Source organism: Mustela lutreola, chromosome 9 (genome assembly GCF_030435805.1).
Source record: "Mustela lutreola isolate mMusLut2 chromosome 9, mMusLut2.pri, whole genome shotgun sequence".
In the NCBI taxonomy this organism is placed as follows: Eukaryota; Metazoa; Chordata; class Mammalia; order Carnivora; family Mustelidae; genus Mustela; species Mustela lutreola.
Genome location: NC_081298.1, coordinates 64,188,409 through 64,206,858, shown reverse-complemented (window position 1 = coordinate 64,206,858; position 18,450 = coordinate 64,188,409). Strand labels below are relative to the sequence as shown.

At 44.0% G+C, this 18,450-nt stretch overlaps 1 protein-coding gene across 5 annotated transcripts in view; it reads left to right on the top strand.

Annotated features, from left to right (window-relative positions):
- The first annotated feature begins 8,442 nt into the window (after positions 1 to 8,442).
- NPAS2 (neuronal PAS domain protein 2) overlaps positions 8,443 to 18,450 on the top strand; it is a 125,270-nt gene continuing 115,262 nt past the window's right edge. For 2 of the 5 annotated variants that reach the window (XM_059134492.1, XM_059134491.1), the window contains exon 1: positions 8,446 to 8,624. In XM_059134492.1, coding sequence (XP_058990475.1) covers positions 8,620 to 8,624 — 5 coding nt within the window. In that variant the 5' untranslated portion in view covers positions 8,446 to 8,619. Of the gene's footprint in view, positions 8,625 to 18,450 lie in introns of all 5 variants that reach the window. The other 3 variants (XM_059134493.1, XM_059134494.1, XM_059134490.1) reach the window with 3 other exon arrangements.

The following is an 18,450-nucleotide window of genomic DNA, read 5'->3' as shown; positions in this document are numbered from 1 at the left end:
GGAAATACATGGGAGCCAGCCAGACGAGATCCAGCAAACGCTGTTTCTGCAGAGCTGACTAGAACAAGGGCGTCAGCCATCCTCTTTTGCATTTTGGAAGAGACTCAGGGGCAGGCAGAGGACAGGGGAAAGTCTAAAGTGGGGGCAGGGAAGAGCCCCCCCCCCCCGTGTTCCCTGATGGGAGGCTGTAGGCGTGGGGAAGCTGGAGGTGGGCTCCAGAAGGTGATCCATTAAGGGTCTGGTAGTTCCGTAGGTGGCAGTGGGGGATGTTGGGAGTCAGGGAAGTTACTCATTTTTACTCAAGTCCTGGCCATTTGGGGCTGATCATTACAGAGGCTGTTGGTTGGCATTTTGGATTATGGCTAGTGGAGGTGGCCTGACTTCCTGCAGGAGTGACGTGGAGGTTACAGGCTGGCTTCCTGGGCTGGGGACTGGAGATAGCACTGGGTTTCCTGGCCAGGTTGCTGCAGGGTCGGGGGTCAGAGTTCTGTTTCTACATATGGTCTGGCCATTGTTTGTTTGTATACTTAGGATCTCAGGACCAACATGGCGCTGGCTGGGAATAAACAACTGACCAGCTCCGGTTAGCCTGGGAGCTCCTCAGGCTGTGTAGCTCCCGGGCAGATAGTGGGCACTGAGAGTGGTCCAGTGTTCACCAGCAGGGCCCTCCTTGCCACCGTCCATTATCAGCTGCACACTTGGTCATGAGGCACATGGACACCAAAGTGTTTGCGTGTTTGCGTGCAGAGAGCTCCCGACTGCCATCCTTAAACTCGGACTTCATGTTAGTGAACCACTGGTCTGAGGGGCATACTGTTTTATTGGGTAGGAAAACCCCATCCTGGTTTTTAATAGTGACTGGCTGTCTTCATCATCCGAAGACTCCCTACAGTGGAAGATTCTCGTCTGTCTTGCTTCACCCCTGCTCTCGGCCTCGACATGACAGAGGTTTTCTGGCCAGGAATGAAGTGTTCCCAATCACTCTGATAATGTCCTTCTTTAGTCATTTTCTTGACACCAACCGGAAGTTCAATGTCATGGCCTCCCTGTCCTGGGCACTGTATCCAGCCTGAGGCCAGTGGAGGCCATGGCCAAATGGCTTGGCAGTGTTTGTACCAGCCCTGGTGCCCGTCGCTGTGGTCCCGACAGTGCCCCCAGGTGTTCTTCAGAAGGGGGTCCCTCTGCCCCCCTGTTTATTGTTTGTGTGTTTATTGTGTGTTTAACATCATTGGTAGTCAAAGGGGACTTTAGAATCCTTCTTTTCTAGAATTCAAGAATAAAGTTTTCAGAGTTTAAAACATTAAGTTTTATACAAAATGTGTCTAAAGTATCTAAGTTTATAAATAAACTCTAAAAATATTATGTAGGGTTTTGAAAGACATCTGCAAGTTTTGAAGACGGGATGGTTTTAAACAGGCATTTCTTCTCTTGCCTTTGTGTGTGTTTGTACTTTTAAATTAAATGACATCCTCTGAGTGTAGGAGTTAAGTCAAAGCTGTCAAGATTTTTTTTTTTTCCATCCTAATAACAACCCTTGTGCCATTGACTACCAAGAATAACAATGAGCCTTTTTTTAAGCTAAAAAAGAGTATTTATTTTCATCACTGAAAGGACAATTATTCATGTCCTTAAGTTATTTAAGGTATTTTTATGAATTCTACGAATAGGTCATTTTGAAGTTCAACCACACAAAATAAAAATTCCTTGTTCACAGGCCCTCCACCTGAAATATTTGGGTCGGTGGGTCTTGGCCTTTCAATAATAATTGCTAACACTTAGGGAGGACTTTGATGTGCCTTCTGCTGTTGGAAATGCAGTGACTATTTTAACCCCTCTGCTCTGCTCTTTATCCTCACTTTATAGCTTGCAAACTGAGACCCAGAGAGGTTCAGTCCCTTGCTCAAGGTCACATAGCCACAATTTGGACCTGAGCCATCAGACCATTGATCCTGGGAGGGCCCACTTGCATGCTGTTGAAGCATCTCCCTGGCTTTCTCCTAAAACATAAGCTTAGACAGAAGAAAACACATTTACTATATGTTTATATCTCAGAACCCTTTGTACTTTTGGAGTGTAAGACATAATAATGGTCATTAGGCTCTTCCCTTGAACTTGGCCCGAGCTGCTGCTAATGTGCTACCCATAGGCGAATTCAAGGAAAGACAGGAAGAATGATGTGAAATAGAAAGAAAGAAAGAAAGAAAGAAAGAAAGAAGAGAAGAAAAGAAAAGAAAAACGAGGAGGTTGGTGTTAGAAGTATTTTATGATTATCTTCTGATCTCTGTTGTTGTTGTTGATGATGATCTTTTGATTAAATCGGTTTTAGCAGACATTTTTTGTTTACTGCAATGAAATATTTAACACCCACTGTCCACTGTCCACTGAACTGTCCACTGAAAGATGGCTACAATGGCCAGGTTCATGTTGTATATATTTTACTGATCAATCAATAGGAAGAAAAAAATGTTCAAATCCAAGGAGCTGATGAGTAACTCCTCAGCAAGGTATGATGCCCTCAGGAGGCATGGGTTGCTTTGGCTGAAACATAGTGAGACTTTCCCGAACGCGTTCACATTCTGCATTCATCTCACAAGGAATCAGAAGGCCTCAGCAGGATATGAAGACCTTCAGAAAGAAGCCAAGAATAGTGTAGAAGTGCCTCCTTTTCGGGCAAGAAGTGGCTGATGTAGTGACTTCAAGGACCACTTTGGTTCCTGCTGTGTTTGGGGAGTGATACCCACAGATAAAAACACTGTGAAGATGGGCCTTCCTGTGCTGGAGAGGAGAAAACAAAGGATTGATGAAGAAGGGGAGTCCCTGGCACATATTTTTAAGTTTGATGGATCTAGTCTCTTACAGAAGCAAATGTCTTCGAGGACTTTCTCTGGCAAGGGGGAAGCACAAGCCCAGAGAGAAGAATGCACAGGACTGAGGGCTCAGATGCCTGACTGGGCCCAGGAGGATTCAGCCTCAGCCACGTTCATGTTTTTAGGAGGATTGTTATGGATTTTGCGAGAGCCCTGATTACAAAGTCCTGTGGGTTCTTGATGGTCTACTTTATCTCTATTTTTTTTGTTTCATAAGCCTTATTTTTTTTTAGGATGTAATTTTTCAGGATTTTATAATGTTCTAGAAGAAATGTCTGCATCATACTTGGAAGGGTAATGTCCTGAGAAGTTCTTATAGGAACAGGGACAGGTCAAGGTCTGGATCAGAACTTGAGTTTTTTCCACTTTGGGCTCCAAGGGAAGTCACAAAGGATCTCAAGAAGGAAGAAGTGGACAGTCAAAAGAGAATTCACAGAGCCTCAGATGCCCTACATAGTGTGGCATAGAGCTAAGCTAGGTCACCGTAAAACAGTCACCTCTTGGCCTAGAGCATACACTGTTTCTCTGAAGCATCCTATTGAATGACAGGAATATACACATGCCATCTCAGGTGGGAAAGTGATCTTTTGCTTAAATGTGTGGGTGTTTAAGAGGCTACCTGCATAATCAGAAAATAGGGGGCCAGAGATACCTAAAGAGGACATTTCTCTCTAGTCAGAGACTAGATAGATCTAGAGCTGGAAATTATTTTAGATTTGACATTTACGTTGTCAAGAAACTTTCCCATATGTCCAACAAGACTTTCTATTTAATTTCAGACTGGTAAAAATAATTCTATTTGAGGGAAAAGCTTGTTGTTATTGTTTGTCCCAAATTGCCCTGACACCTGTTCTCTGCCTTGAGCTGCCTCACCATGAGCCCCAAGTGCCCTGCTGTAGGGTAGAGCCAGTGTATGGCTGGGACACATCAGTATACAGGGCCCACTGTGGCATGTCACCTGACAACATTGTCCATACATCAATCTCAGGAGCATGGGATTCCCATATGTTTGAATCTAGGTTAACCTGAGTTTAGAGACTCACTGGGGTGAAGAAGATAGTCAGTTTCCTTCCCCAAGTACTGCTCCATGAGCAAGATGCACTTTTTCCAAATGATTCTTCTAGAAGCATTCATTTTAGCTAATGTGGCACCTCAGCCTAAAGTCAGCTCCCCTTTCTCAGGTTTGGTTGGTAGTTGAGTATAGGACTAAAAGTAGTTAAGGGACCCTAAACCGTGTCTTCAAATAAACTGTCACCTCCCTGCTTAATTATGACCACTAATAAATCCTGGAAAGGAGAGGATGGTGGCAGCAGGCCCAAGGGTGGGCATAGTTGCCAGCAGAGGCCAGCTGTGAATTCCAGCTCCATTGCCCATTAGCTACAGGAATTTGGGCACTTGGTGTCATGACCCTTGGCTTCAGTTTGTTTTCTCACAGAGACTGAAATATAGATGTTCCCTACGGTCCCTTCAGCTCTAAAATTTCTGCCTCAACTATATTCAGATCGCAACATTATTATAAAGTTATTATGAATGTGACTTTATCGTATTTACAAAAAGCTATAATATGTTTCCTAATCATCAGTAGAAAGAAATTAAAATTGTTGAATTCTCTTTCTTTAATATTTTATTTATTTATTTGAGAGAGAGAGAGTGAGAGAGCAGGGGTCAGTGGGGGAGAGGCAAAGAGAGAAGCAGACTCATTGTGGAGCAGGGAGTCCAATGCAGAGCTCAGTCCCAGGATGTTGAGATCATGACTTGGGCCAAAGGCAAATGCTAACCAGCTGAGCCACCCAGGTGCCCCTAAAATTGTTGAACTTTTAACTTTGCTCTAAAGCCATGTTGTGGAAGTTTTCAGGTACCAGGAGTTTTTTCAAGGCTAAATTTTGTGGAAAAGAGGTTTTGAAAGACTGGAGACAGGTAGGAGGGAAAGAGAGGGAATATGGCCCCACTATCTGTAAGAGGCCCCACTATCTGTAAGAATTTGATGTAAGCTAAAAGAGGCCCCACAAGTTGGTGACAGAGGGGGAAATTACACTGTAATGTTAGGGAAGGTAGTTAGTCATTTTAAAAAACAAAAATCTAAAATTTCACATCTTCACTTTACCCTAGATAGCCAACTTGAATTCCAGATAGCTTTAACAGTGATTTTTTTAAAAGTAGGAGAAAATAGAAAAAGAAACATTTGTGAAACTTAAGTAAAGAATTTTCTATAGAAGAACAAAAAGAAGTTGCAAAATAAAATATTGACAGATTTGATTTAAACTTCTGTGCTTCATAAAACGGCAACCAAAATGTAAAGACAGTTCACCTGGAGAGGACACTTGCTGAAAAGAATGAAATCTTCAGTGTAAGGGAACCTCTAGAAACAGACTTTATACCTAAGACTGTAATCCAGAATTTCTCTGATTCTGGCCCAAGAATCACTTGCATCAGAATTAGCTAAAACGATAGATCCCTCCTCCCCCCACTGGATGTTTCCGCCCATTCTTCAGCACGCTGAGATTGAAATGATCCGTTGCCCTCACTCTGGCAGAGTCCATTCCTTCCTGTGAAGGCACAGAAGAGGAATGACATATGGTTAACAGGAAAACGGTTGGTCTCTTGAGAAGTTGAGGAAGTGCAAATAGAAATGATGAGATCGTTTTTCATTAATCAAGTTATCTTAAAAAAATCATAAATGGTCACTCTTAGGGGTGTGAGACGTGCTTTCCATGGCATTTATGGTGTTGTGTATGAGAAAAGCCATCTGCCGGACATGTCAAGAGCCCTTTACATCTTCGTGCTCAGATGTGAGCATATGAGCGCCATAATTCTAATTCCGGGACCTCCCCTAAGGGAGTAACCCCAACTGCTCACCACAGTGTTGTTTACAGCAGCAAAAAGTTGGAAACGGCAATGTCTGAAAAGCTTGGTGTGGTCGAATCAACCCTGAGCGGCCACTGGCTGGAATAATTACAGCTATTAAAAGTACTATTTCTGGAGACTACAGAGTAACACAGGAAAATGCATGTAACATTCAGTGAAAGAAGGACCATACGAAGTTAAATCTGCAGCATGATCTCAACTGTGTAAAAGGCACCTGTACTTAGGAAAGGAAATGCAAAATGTCAGAGGTGGTTGCCTTTGGGTCATAAGTCCATGGAGGATTTGAAAGGTTTTTATTAAAAAAAAAAATTTTTTTTTTTTAAAGATTTTATTTATTTATCAGAGGGAGAGAGGGGGAGAGAGAGAGCACAGGCAGACAGAATGGCAGGCAGAGGCAGAGGGAGGAGCAGGCTCCCCGCCGAGCAAGGAGCCGGATGCAGGACTTGATCCCAGGACGCCGGGATCATGACCTGAGCTGAAGGCAGCTGCTCAACCAACTGAGCCACCCAGGCGTCCCTAAAAAAATTTTTTTTTTTAACTTTTCTGGGTCCCCCAGGTTTTTGAATGACTAAGTATTCTAACTTATATGGGGGGAGGTGGGAACATACTCAAAGATGGTCTTCAGTCTTCAGTCCTGCTGCAGGTGGGCTCTGGGAAAGGAGGCGCAGGGAGTCCCACATTATCTCAGGTGTGCTGGCTGGGTAGGTACAGTTGTGCTCCCATTTCAAAGATAAGGCCCTGAGGCTTGGGCAGGGTGGCTGACTTGCCTTAGGTTCCTCAGCAAGTAACATTTTTGGGGAACCCCAGGGAATGATGACCACGCCATTTTGAGGCAAGAATTTTCCCCATGGGACTCTACCCACCAGTCTTAGAATTTGGCTTAATTTGACAGATATTTGCAACTTCCAGGGACTTAGGGTGATCCATTCAGACCCACAAGCCTGTCCTCCTGTTGAAGTAGGGAAGAAGGGACAGTGTGATGGGGCAATTTGAGGAAGGCACCCAACCTGGTATGGCTGTGGGGAGTGGGAGGGGCTGCTCCCTGCCTGACAGCTCCCCACTCTTTGCGGCTAAAGGACGATAATATCCAAGTAGAAGAGCAGACCTCTATGGTTGGCTCTCTCTAGAAGTGTCAGCCCTGGTGGGCTCGTGCTAGTTCTCTGGCAAGGGAGTTCATTCAGTGGGTAAAAAAACAAAACAAAACAAAACAAAAACCCTGCTAATGTCTCTATATGAATTTCACTCATTATTTTTCCATATCACTTAAAACATTAAGCACACTGAAGCATTAATTAGCGTGCTGAACTTCCTGAGAGGAGCAAAAATCACTTGAGCTGTGAATTTTAATTACCTATCTTGTAAACTCCTTTGAGGTAAAGAAGCCCTGTCTCCTTCCTGGAACATCGACTTTCAAGGGGACTCCTTGATTTCATAAGACTATCCATCAGAACTACAGTGAGTGAACTGTTGTTCACTAGTTGTTAAGCCTCTGCCTTTGGCTCAGGTCATGATCCCAGGGTCCTGGGATCGAGTCCCACATTAGGCTCCCTACTCTGCAGGAGGTCTGCTTCTCCCTCTCCCACTCCCCCTGCTTGTGTTCCCTCTCTCAGATGTAAATTTAAATTTACATTTATCAGAATTCTCTCAGTCGGTCATCCTCTGTGATAGGGTCTAGACACGTTGGGCTTTATTTACACAGTCCTCCACAGGGTAGCTCACCAGGGCTCTAAGTGGCTATGTCCTGGGTGACCATGTGTGCTGTCATGCCGGAAATATCCATGCAGATCCCACGCAGAGGCAGAGGACATGATTGTCATCTTTGTGTTTATAACCTCAGGCCTGGAACAGTGTCCTTTTGTGCTCAGTTGCTTCTAAAAGGTCAGTGCTTCCGAATAGGCCTTTCATGCATTTCAGAAGGAAGCCAGGGAGACCCCATAGTGCCAAGACAAATTCGTGGTACCGTTCTGCTTCTCAAGGCAGGATGTTTGAGAGGGAAAATGAAATAAGACAGTAGTCATGTGGGGAGAACAAAAGGGAACAAGCTCACCTTTCTGGCACGCATCTTTCCACCGGATGGAGGTGTGAGGGCAAAGGTCAGAAAGGCAAGTGGTGACCTGCGGAGGGAACAGGAGATAATGCAGCACTGAGGAAATGTAAAAGCTGTTAAGTCCTGCCTTTTGAGGCTGGTCAGTGGGCCCTCTGTGGCCCGGGCTGCTGTCTCAGAGACAGCCCAGGGGCATGTTGTAGGAGATTGTGGCAAAGGGCCAGGTGTGTGGCTTGGCCCAAATCATGACTTGCCTAACAAGAGTGGCTAAAACACAACTCGAATTAGCCTGAGCAAATGAGAGAACGTGCTAGGAGGCTAGAGTAGGTGCAGAATCCAGGGAGGAGAGACCCACGCCGGGGCCTCAGGGCTTGGGACTAGGGTCAACCTTGGCAGCTTCATGGTCCCATCCCGAGATAGTGTCTCCCTGTGATGGGAAGAGCCCCCACATCACACCCTAGCACCCCGAGGAGAAAGAGAAAGCCTTTCTCTCTGGCTTCTGTAGTCCAGTCCTGGGGCAAGATTCAGATTGGCCTTGGTTGGTCACATGCTGTCCTCCTGGGCTACTGCAGTGGCTTAAATTATATTTGGAAAGCCAGGGTCTTGTGCTCTCGCTGGGAGTCAGGTGACAGGTACTGTGAGGGACAGCTGTACTAAAACACTGTGACAGGAACCCAAAGGAATTAAGAGTCGGCTGGAAGAACGGAAACCCACAAAGAGGGGCGCTGCAGACCGGGTGCGTCCTTGGTGATCATCATTGTGAGGATGTTCACTCATCAGTCCTTCCAGGCCCCTGCCGAAGAGGTGTGGCCCTTGGCTGCTTGGGGCTTTTGAGCCCCCAAAATGGGGTGAGTCCAAACTCATGTGTGCTGTGACTAGGTTTCAAGACTTACTGGGGGAAAAATATGTAAATTATGCTATGAATAATTTTTAAAAATTTATTACATATTGAAATGATATTTTGTACATGTCAGGTTCAACGACCTCTATTGTCAGAATTATTTTTATCGTTTTACGTCTCTTAATGTAGCTTCTAGACATGTAATATAACATATGTGGCTTGCATTTTATTTCTCTTGATGGCACTATTGTAGGCTGTGATATTTCTATCTTGGGGTATTTGAGTAGCAGGATACTAGTTAATCCTCAAGTGTATTAGCCAGTGGGTCATGGACACTCATTTTCCTTGAAACAGTGTCCTGAAACTTTAGTGTGCGTTCCCTGTTTGAATGTGGAGGGACTTCAGTGACTAGGTCATTATTTGCCCTTCGTAATTTTGAGACAGAAGTTTAGTCTGTCTAGAAAAGCCCAGTCTGGGGGCGCCTGGGTGGCTCAGTGGGTTAAAGCCTCTACCTTCAGCTCAGGTCATGATCCCAGAGTCCTGGGATCGAGCCCTGCATCAGGCTCCCTGCTCAGCGGGGAGCCTGCTTCCCCCTTTCTCTCTGCCTGCCTCTGTGCCTTCTTGTGATGTCTGTCAAATAAACAAATAAAATCTTTTTAAAAAGAAAGAAAGAAAGGCCCAGTCTGTCTTACCAAGCAAGACCTAGACTGTGGCCCAGACTCACCCAGATAGAACCACATCAGGTTCAGGGCAATAACAGTGACTGACAGATGTCATAGTTTATGTTCAGAATCTCATTCTTGGATCCCATCAGTGAAGGTTCTCAAGTCTCCCTTAAACCACCAGCATTCTGGGACGCCTGGGTGGCTCAGTCAGTTAAGTGTCTGCCTTTGGCTCAGGTCATGATCCCAGGGTCCTGGGATCAAGCCCTATGTTGAGCTCTGTGCTTGGTGGCGAGCCTGCTTCTCCCTCTCCGCCCTGCTCTTGTTCTCTCTTGCCATCTCTGTCGCGCACTCTCTCTTTCTCTCTTTCAAATAAACAAATAAATATAAAAAACAACAACAAAAAAAACAATAAAACAAAACCCACCAGCATTCTGAATTACTTTGTTTCAGCTCTTACAAATTATTTTTATACCCTGGTGTTGACTCACCAAGCATTTAGTCTGCAACCCAGATACGAGAAATCATTTCAGAGCTTAATCAAAATGGGAGCTCTCTGCCTGCTTACAGGTCTCACTCCTGCCCCCTCCAATTCATCTAGTGGTTACAGCCTCTGGTATGAGCTACTGATTGGACTGGGTCCTGGGAAAGCAACAGTAAGATGGCCAGGGGCTGTTCCCCAAACTGGTGGGTCTGCTAACCAGCTTCTGCTCACCTGCATGTCTGGTGTATCAGTGGCTCTAAACCAGTGTTCCCCAAAACTCTTGCAGGAAGAGCACGATGCCTCGTATGGAGAGTCTCGGGATAGGCAGCCAGAATGGAGGGGTTGAGGACACCGGCAGAGGCCCGTGCAACTCCCCTCTTAAAGACCTCCTCAGAAAACCCTGTTTAAATCACCCAATCATGTTCTCCAAACATGTTTGAGTTATTATGTCTTCCAGTAATACATTTTGGTTAGCTGGATTAGAGCTAAGATCCCTACTTAGTCAAGCAAAATTAAGGAGCTTTTCCTGCAATTGACATATTGAGAGAAATACATCCAAAACCAAACCACAAGAAAACAAACAAACAAAAAAATAGATCCAGCTCTGTCTGGCTCCTCAGGAACATTCTCTCTAGGACAAGCATTAGACTTCAGGTAAGTCTCCTCTGGACATGTAAATAACCAGTAAAAACCAGGCAAGACTGTAAATTAGTTCATTTGGTTGAGTGACGAGAACGGTTTCATTAAGCGGTTGCCCACTTTCGTGAGCAAAAGCTCCCAATGCTGTCTGCCCTTAACAGAATAAAATTAGTGAAGACTTGAGGTATAGGAGAAAAAAAAAAGAAAGAAGATATTTCCTCTTTCTCCTCCTTCAAGACCATCTGAAACTGACATTTTAAAACTCCATGTTTTTAAGGGGGAAAAATGGAAAATAATAACGCTCGGCAGAATTAAAACCACTTAGCCCACTCTGAGTACAAGTCATTGTGGTTCTTAGTTGCGCAACAATTAGAAAATCAGAAGCTACAAAGAGAAAACCTGTATATATGTGTGGGGGGAGGGAGGTTCAGAATCATAATTAAAATGAATCGAAAGGAACCGTCCCTGTGGCTAGGGGACGACTGAGCCAGAAGGAGAGGAAGACCTTCTGGCCGGCAGTTGGATGATCACACCCTCCCCTTGTTGGTCTCCTTCGAAGTCATTAAAAATGTCAAAGAAGGTAGTAAGAAGATGCCTGGGCGCTGAGGAGAGCCAGTGCTGGAGAGTGGCAGGGTGCATTGTTGTTGCTGGAATCAGGGTAACCTGGGGTAGGAAGCACAAGGTCATTCCCTGAAATCTCCTTGTGCTTCCACGCATCGGAGAACATGACAATGAGAGAGGCAGCCGGTGGGCCGTCACTCAGTGTGACAGCTGCCCTTGGATGTGGCCACTGGCTTCCTGGCTCCCTGCTTGTCAAGGTGGGACAGGCCAGAGCAGGCCACAGCAGTAAGAAGGTAAACTGCAGACACAGGCCCTTGGGCTTTAAGATCAGGGAGTGGTCTAACATTGAGAGCCTACTGCCTCGCCAGTGGAAGCTGGCCAAGTAGGTATGATCATGTGCCCTTGAGTGCCGTGTTGGAGGCCACCTGCTGTCTGCTACAGGTGGGCTGCACTTCGCTCTGCAATTTGGTTTTCCTTTGGTATTTCCAGGTTACTTTGTGCCTCTGATACAACTACTCATGCAAGTTTTCTCACCTATAATATGTGATCCTCTTTACATCTTTTTTTTTTTTTTTTTTTTTTTTTTTTTTTTTTTTTTTTTAGAACTTAAGCTCCCTTCCTCCCTGCGTTGAAGCACAAGCATGCTGCCTTCAGGCACTATACTCAGCTGTTATCTGTTACAGGGGAGCTGGAAAGCCAGTTCTAAAACTTTCTTTAGGAACCTGGAAGAAAAAGTTGTTCCTCAAAGGAGGAACTGATGCCATGTTAAGAACAGGAGACTCATTCAGTGTCAACTAATATGTTGGCGTGATGGGTCTAGAAAGGGTGGGTGGGGGGTTAAGTCACCTCCATTGCTTCCTATGGAGGCTTTTGCTGCAACTGACAGGACTTGTCACCATAAAAGCCACAGGTCCTCTGACTCAGCCTCTGCTTTCCTGGGCTCAGGGTGCTGCCCACATGTAAAAACTATGACTGAGGGAAAGTGAGACCTAGAGAAAGAACGTGCTTTGCCAGGCTATCCAGTGGTAGTCATGGTTAGACTTGAATTTGGATCTTCTCTTTATTGAAGATGGTCTTTCTCCCTTTTGTCCTCCTCTTGTACCTTTAAAAATGGCAGAGGAAAAAATACACCACTTGCTTGTATTAATTTCCTCTCTGTGCAAAGAAAGCACCGTCAAACCAAAATTTTGCTGTGTGAATATCTATTTCCGGTTCTCTGCGTTTCCCCTTTCTTTACAGAGAAGGCTGGACTGGGGCTGGAGCAGGACTGGAAGACTCAGGTGTGCTGGGAGTCATTTAGGAGAAGGTGGTGGGGAGCCTCCAGGACTGCATATAGAAATTAATCACAGAAAAAGACATCATTAAGAGCAGATCTCACAGAAGGTCCCAGGGTGACTATTATGTGAAATTAATTAGTACTTATTCAACTTTTTTTTTAATCACCTTCTTGGTACTATGAAAATTGTCCTAATTACTGACATCACTTGTTTTAAGTCATTACAGATCATTATTTTCCGTGTCACTCTGTGCGTGGATTTGAATAGAACAGCCCCTTCACCTCTGTGGGTAGTTTCCCCACATGGTAACATGTTTGGACAAACAAGGTCATTCCATGAAACCCCCTTTTTGGCAGGTTGGCAAAATCAAGGTCTCAAGGAAAGAAGATATTGGAATAAAATAATTGGCAGTTTTGCCGGGACTGGGTCACCAGGGGCCTGATACCGCCCTCTTTAGCATTTGTCCTCAGTGTAATGGGAAGAAAACAAAGGTGTGTTTATTTAACCTTTTTATTCTGGATCATTTCAAACTTAGAGAAGAGTTGCAAGAATAGAACAGCTAGCTTTCATATATCCTTCTCTAAGAATTCCTGTTCATATTTTATTATACTTCCCTCATCACACTCTGTATTTCTATCCATATTACTATTTGTTTGCTAAAGCATTTGAAGATAAGCTGCTGATGTGGGCTGAAGGACACTTTCCTGTTTATCCTGCCTACAGTCATCAAAATAAGGCCATTAACCTTGAAGCAGGCTTTCTTTCTCATCCTCAGGGGCCATTAAAATGTTGCGGATTGTCCCTCTAATGTCTCTGGTGGATCTAGAATCCACTGGTCTCTCCCATCTGGGACAGTTACTCCTTCTTCATGACCTAGACATTGTGGAAGGTCACATGCCTTTTACTTTATAGAATGGCCCTCCATGTGGATTTGTCTGATGTGTGCTTATGATTAGATTCAGATTGTGTAGTTTTGGCAGGAACACTCCGTGATGTAATGTATCAAGACCATGCTGTCAACGAGTCCCATTACTAATGAGGTTAGCTTTGATCACTTGATTAGGGCAGCATTGCCAGCTTTCTCTGCCGAATTCTTTTTTCCTCTTAATAAGTATTAAAAGATATTTTGAGGCTAGATAAATACATTGTTTCCCATCAAGCATTCACTCACTAGGACATGCTCACTCAGTATCTTGTTTTTTTTTTTGCTTGAAACAGTCATTACTATTGTAGTAGCCAAATGCCCAGCTTGGAATTCCTTCATCCCTTATACATGTATTAGTGGGCAACCTACTTGAAGGAAGAGCTTTCCTTCTCCTCTAGTCTTTCATTCATTCATTCATTCATTCATTCATTCCTTTGGATCAGTTTGAGATCATGGATTCCTGATTTATTCCATGGGTTAGAATTACATTTTTGGCACTCAGACTGTCCCAGGCTTGGTCAGCAAGAGCCCCTTTAAGCTGGTCTTTGACATGTCCCCATTATTCTTTGAGCACATATTACCCTCTATCACAATAAGATGACCCGGGCTCAGCCTGTCCTTTGCCTGCTCCACCCTGGAATAAGAGCCGTACATGGAAGGGCTCTGAGCTGAAGAGTGGCTTGCTTTTGTTGGCATTTAAAAAAAAGTACTGCAGCTGCCCCTTGAGAGTATTGAAGGGAGAGGCGAGAGCCGATTCAAGGATGCCCCCAGGAACAGGGAGACCACTTCCTGTCCTATGCGGATGGGAGGTGAGAGTGGATTCAAGGTAGCTTTGGAAGCTAGAACTGACGAGCGTGTAATGGTGGGGTGTAAGGGGGGATGAGGCAGGGGGTGAGAATGAAGTAAGAAAGGCAAGGAAGGGGATGAGCTCTTTTGGCAGGAAGATAACCAGTTCCAGCTTGGACCTGTGCCATGTCAGCGTAGCAGGGAGGGAGAGGGCACAGGGAGACGCAGGAGTCTGGAACTCAGGAGACAGGCTTGACTGGAGACACATGTCTGAGAATTGTGAGATATCATACATTTGAGGGCCTCTTCTAGAGGTTTTGAATCCGGCCCTACGGGCTAGAATAGCTTGCCCTGCTTACTTGCATTCTGCCTTGTTTTCATTTTGCAGCTCTCGGCAGGCAAGCGCTTGGCATTTTCACACATATTCCAAAGCTTCAGGGCAACTTTTCTGAACTGGCCCTTGATCCATTCTCAAGAAGGAAGAGGGCAACAGATGTCTTCCCTGTGGTACCCCATGACCACCCAGCCCAAGCAGACTGGGGAAGGTGTCCATTGTCATTGCCACACATTTTTTGTGTTGAGGGATTTGTCCTGCATGATGCATATGTTAAGAAGAAAGAATATGTGTATGTCTTTTTATGTACACATGCATGTGCGTGTAGATATGTGTGTGTGTGTGTGTGTGTGTGTGTATAGATATGTAGTACTTAAAATGTTTGCTGTCAAAAAATACATTATCACAAGTTAAGACTGAAAGACTGACAAGGGATTTTTGAAAACAGAATGTAGATAAAGAATCCATAATAAGGAGTCCATAATCCTGGCACTACCACAACCCATCAGAGGGTAAAAGGAACAGATCAGAAGAACACATACCAACCAAGAACGGCCCCAGTCAGGACTGCTGCCCAGCAGATGCTTATACACGAACACGCAGCGCTTTTGTCACCCAAGGCTTGCTCCTCAGACCATAAACCAGAGATCTGGCTTTCATGCATTAAGTTCAATCATCTTAGTAGATATGGATGTCATTTGTTTTGGCATTTTTGCTAATGTTTTTGGAGTTATATTTGCCTCTAAATCAGAAACATCTGGTTTTACTGATATTAATGGGGCTGCTCTTAACTTTTGCTTTTGTCTGAAAAGCGAAGTTGGGAGCTATCAGTACCTCTTACTCTAATTTGGATTTTAAATCCAGGACCAGCAGTAACCATGACCTGGCATTAGGGGAGGCCCGCCGGAAAGCTAGAGCCACACTAGGTGGTGCTGCTGTTGGCGGGGCGGTGGTCACATGGTGCACCTGGCAGTGGAGGGGTGTGGTCACGTAGATCTCACCCCACAAGCTACTGTCCCAAGGCTTCCCTTATTATAAACGTCTTAGATCCTTGGTACATGAGAAGAGGAGGTTTCTGGGTCCCTTTATGCTCTATTTTTTTTTACATTTCCCATAGGCATATTTTTTTCTATCAGGTCAGCATACCCTCCACTCCTTTATTATTATTATTTTTTAAAGGTGTGTAGGGTCTGGTTTCTATAGTCAGTTTGGCTGGAAGATCTACAGAGAAAGGTACAGGCAGTGTTTGGCTCCTTTTTTTCTTAATTGAAGTAGAGCAGACATACAATGTTATATGAGATTGGGGGTATACAGCATAGTGATTGGACAATTCTATACAATACTTGTTATTGTGTCGTTACTGTCTGTCACCATACAGCATTATTACAGTATCATTAATGTTACTTTTCATCTCCATGACTTACTTATTTTAGAAGTAGAAGTTTATACCTCTTCAACCCCTTCAGCTATTTCGCCCATTCCCCTGAACCCTCCCCTCTGGTAACCACCAGTTTGTTCTCTGTATTTATGATTCTGTTTGCTTTTTGTTTGTTTGTTTTGTTTTTTAGATTCCCCATATAAGTGAAATCTGGCACTCATTTTTGTCAGACTTATTTCACTTAGCGTAATACCTTCTATCTCCATTCAATTTGTCACAAATGGCCAGATCTCATTCTTTTTATGGCAAATTAATATCCCACTATATATATATCTACCACATTTTCTTTATCCATTCATCAGCCAATGAACACCGGGTTGCTTCCATATCTTGGCTATTGTAAATAATGCTGTAATAAATATAGGGGTGCAAAAATCTTTTTGTATTAGTGTTTTTGTTTTCTTTGTGTAAACACCCAGTAGTAGAATTACTGGATCATATAGTATTTCTTTTTTTAATTTTTTGAGGAAACCCCATACTGTTTTCCACAGTGGCTGCACCAATTTACATTCCCACCAACCATGCATGAGGGTTCCTTTTTCTCTACATCCTTATTGATGGTTGTTCCTTTCTTGTCTTTTTGATACTCTTCTTAATGAGGTATCCCCCTTTGGGCATCCACACGCATGGGATCCCATTTTGTGTCCTCCATACTAGAAATGGCAGCTGTCTGTGACTCACGTGACTCTCTCCTTACACTACCTTTCAGCAGCATTAGCAACAGCTGCTTGTGAAGTTGTTTGTAAAGCAAAGTTGTGTGATCACAAAGGAGTAAGCCCATCCTTGTCCTGAAATGGCATCCTCTCCAATAAGGAAGAATGTGTGTTCTCCTCTTTGTCGGGGACCGTAGCTCATGCAGAGCTGTGTAAAAATAGCAGCCAGTGGTTTGTCTGGTTATTGCGATGCCTCTGAAAGTCAACCTTGAAAAAGGGTCCCCTCAAACAAGAGCGAGAGCCGAAGGGCCAGTTTGTAGCTCACCACAGTGAACATTGATCCCGTGAGTTTGAGCGCACACATAAGTAATGCAACTTTGCTGGTCAGTCACACTAGTTTTATGCATATGGGAGGGACCACAACTGCCAGACTGTGCTCCCTTTTCCACGTTTGGTTGGCCACTTGGTTGGCTGGGTGGTTGGATGAGAGCCCCATGTGGTTACCCACCAATCCCTTCCTGGGCCATTGACTGTGTCTCAGTGGGAGAGACTCTGGCGGGCAAGCAGAAGCTGTTACCAAGTCTATGCTGCCCAAGGGCCCAGCCATCCATACTTCATGCTCAGTGGGTGGTTGGCCTTTTTCAATGTCCTCAAGGGTTGTGCAGCCTAGCACTAGCTTGCATGGGGGAAGTACATCTGATGGGTCAGAATTGCACATGAAGGACTTTAAATAGCCTTTCTTTCCTCCTCCTAGTCTAAACACAGGAATGAGAAATTGTGGACACCAAAGAGTTGCATATTTAAATACAGCTGGACTGTTTTTGCACAACGGTGAAGTACTGTTTTTTTGTGCAAATGTTTTATATCTTTGCCATTTTGACCATTCTTATTTTATCTCTTCCATCTGTGAGCTCTAATAGCTCCTATTATGTATATAATTCATATAGAGCTCCCTGGATTCCACTTTGAGGGGTGATTATCGCTGTACATTCTCTCTCTCAAACACTATACCCTCCCTGAAGGCAAGCTTTGAACCCAAAGCTCATCTTAATTTGTCACACGGTCTATCCCGAGCTGACCACAATTCAGCACTGAGGAATTGCCTGAAATGAATGAACGAGAACATTTCCACTGCATCAGCTCTGGTCTGTTGTGAAAATGCTATGGTGAGATGTTGTCGAGATGGGATGTGTATTGCACTTGAAATATCAGAAGCTAGAGGCTTAGTGGGAATTTGGTTGACTTAGACTATTATGATGTAGTGTTATATTTCTTTAGAAGTTATGAATAATTCAGAACACATAGGAGATACCTTTTATCTTTTCTGGCTTGTTGATTTCCATGGAGTTATTGTGCTTAATACAATATGAAAAAGAGGACAGAGGGCTCATCTGAATGTCAGCTCAACATTTTGTGGTTATTGTCTTAGTAACTGTTAAGTTACCGTAAATCCTAGATCCAGTAGGCCATTGAGGTAAAATATTAGGAGCATCTCTAAACTGCTTATAACTTTCCTTGCTATTTTCTAAAATACTGTGGTATAATAAGATCCTCTGCTTCCTAAGAAGATATAAATAAAGCCTCTGCAACACATAATGGTGATGAGTTAGAAGTTAAGCTCCCTTCTGATCAGCCAACGGCTCCGTGGAACAAATAACTCCAGGAGAACCCAGCTTTAGAACACATATAGGAAGTGTCTGGCTTTAAAATTACGGAGCTATTTCTGAGGCACAAGGCAAATGACACTGAAAAACGGTTGCAAAGTCATTTATATTGTTTGCACATCTATTCAGCCAGAAACTGTAGCATAGCACTCCCTTAGCCCTCCCTGTCTTTTAAAGTGACCACTAAGTGTTTCAGGGCTTGTCGCCAAGGACTTACGGTAAAACTACCAAGCAGTAGTTTTTCAAATATACTGATCTCCTGATCCCTTGGCATTCTTAAAAACCAGTGAGAATCGCAGAATTTTTGTTGACATGGCTTGTATTTATGGATATTTACCATTGTAGAAATTAAAATAGAGGAAATCTTGAAATAAGTATTAGTTCACTTGAAAGTGACAATAATAAATGCA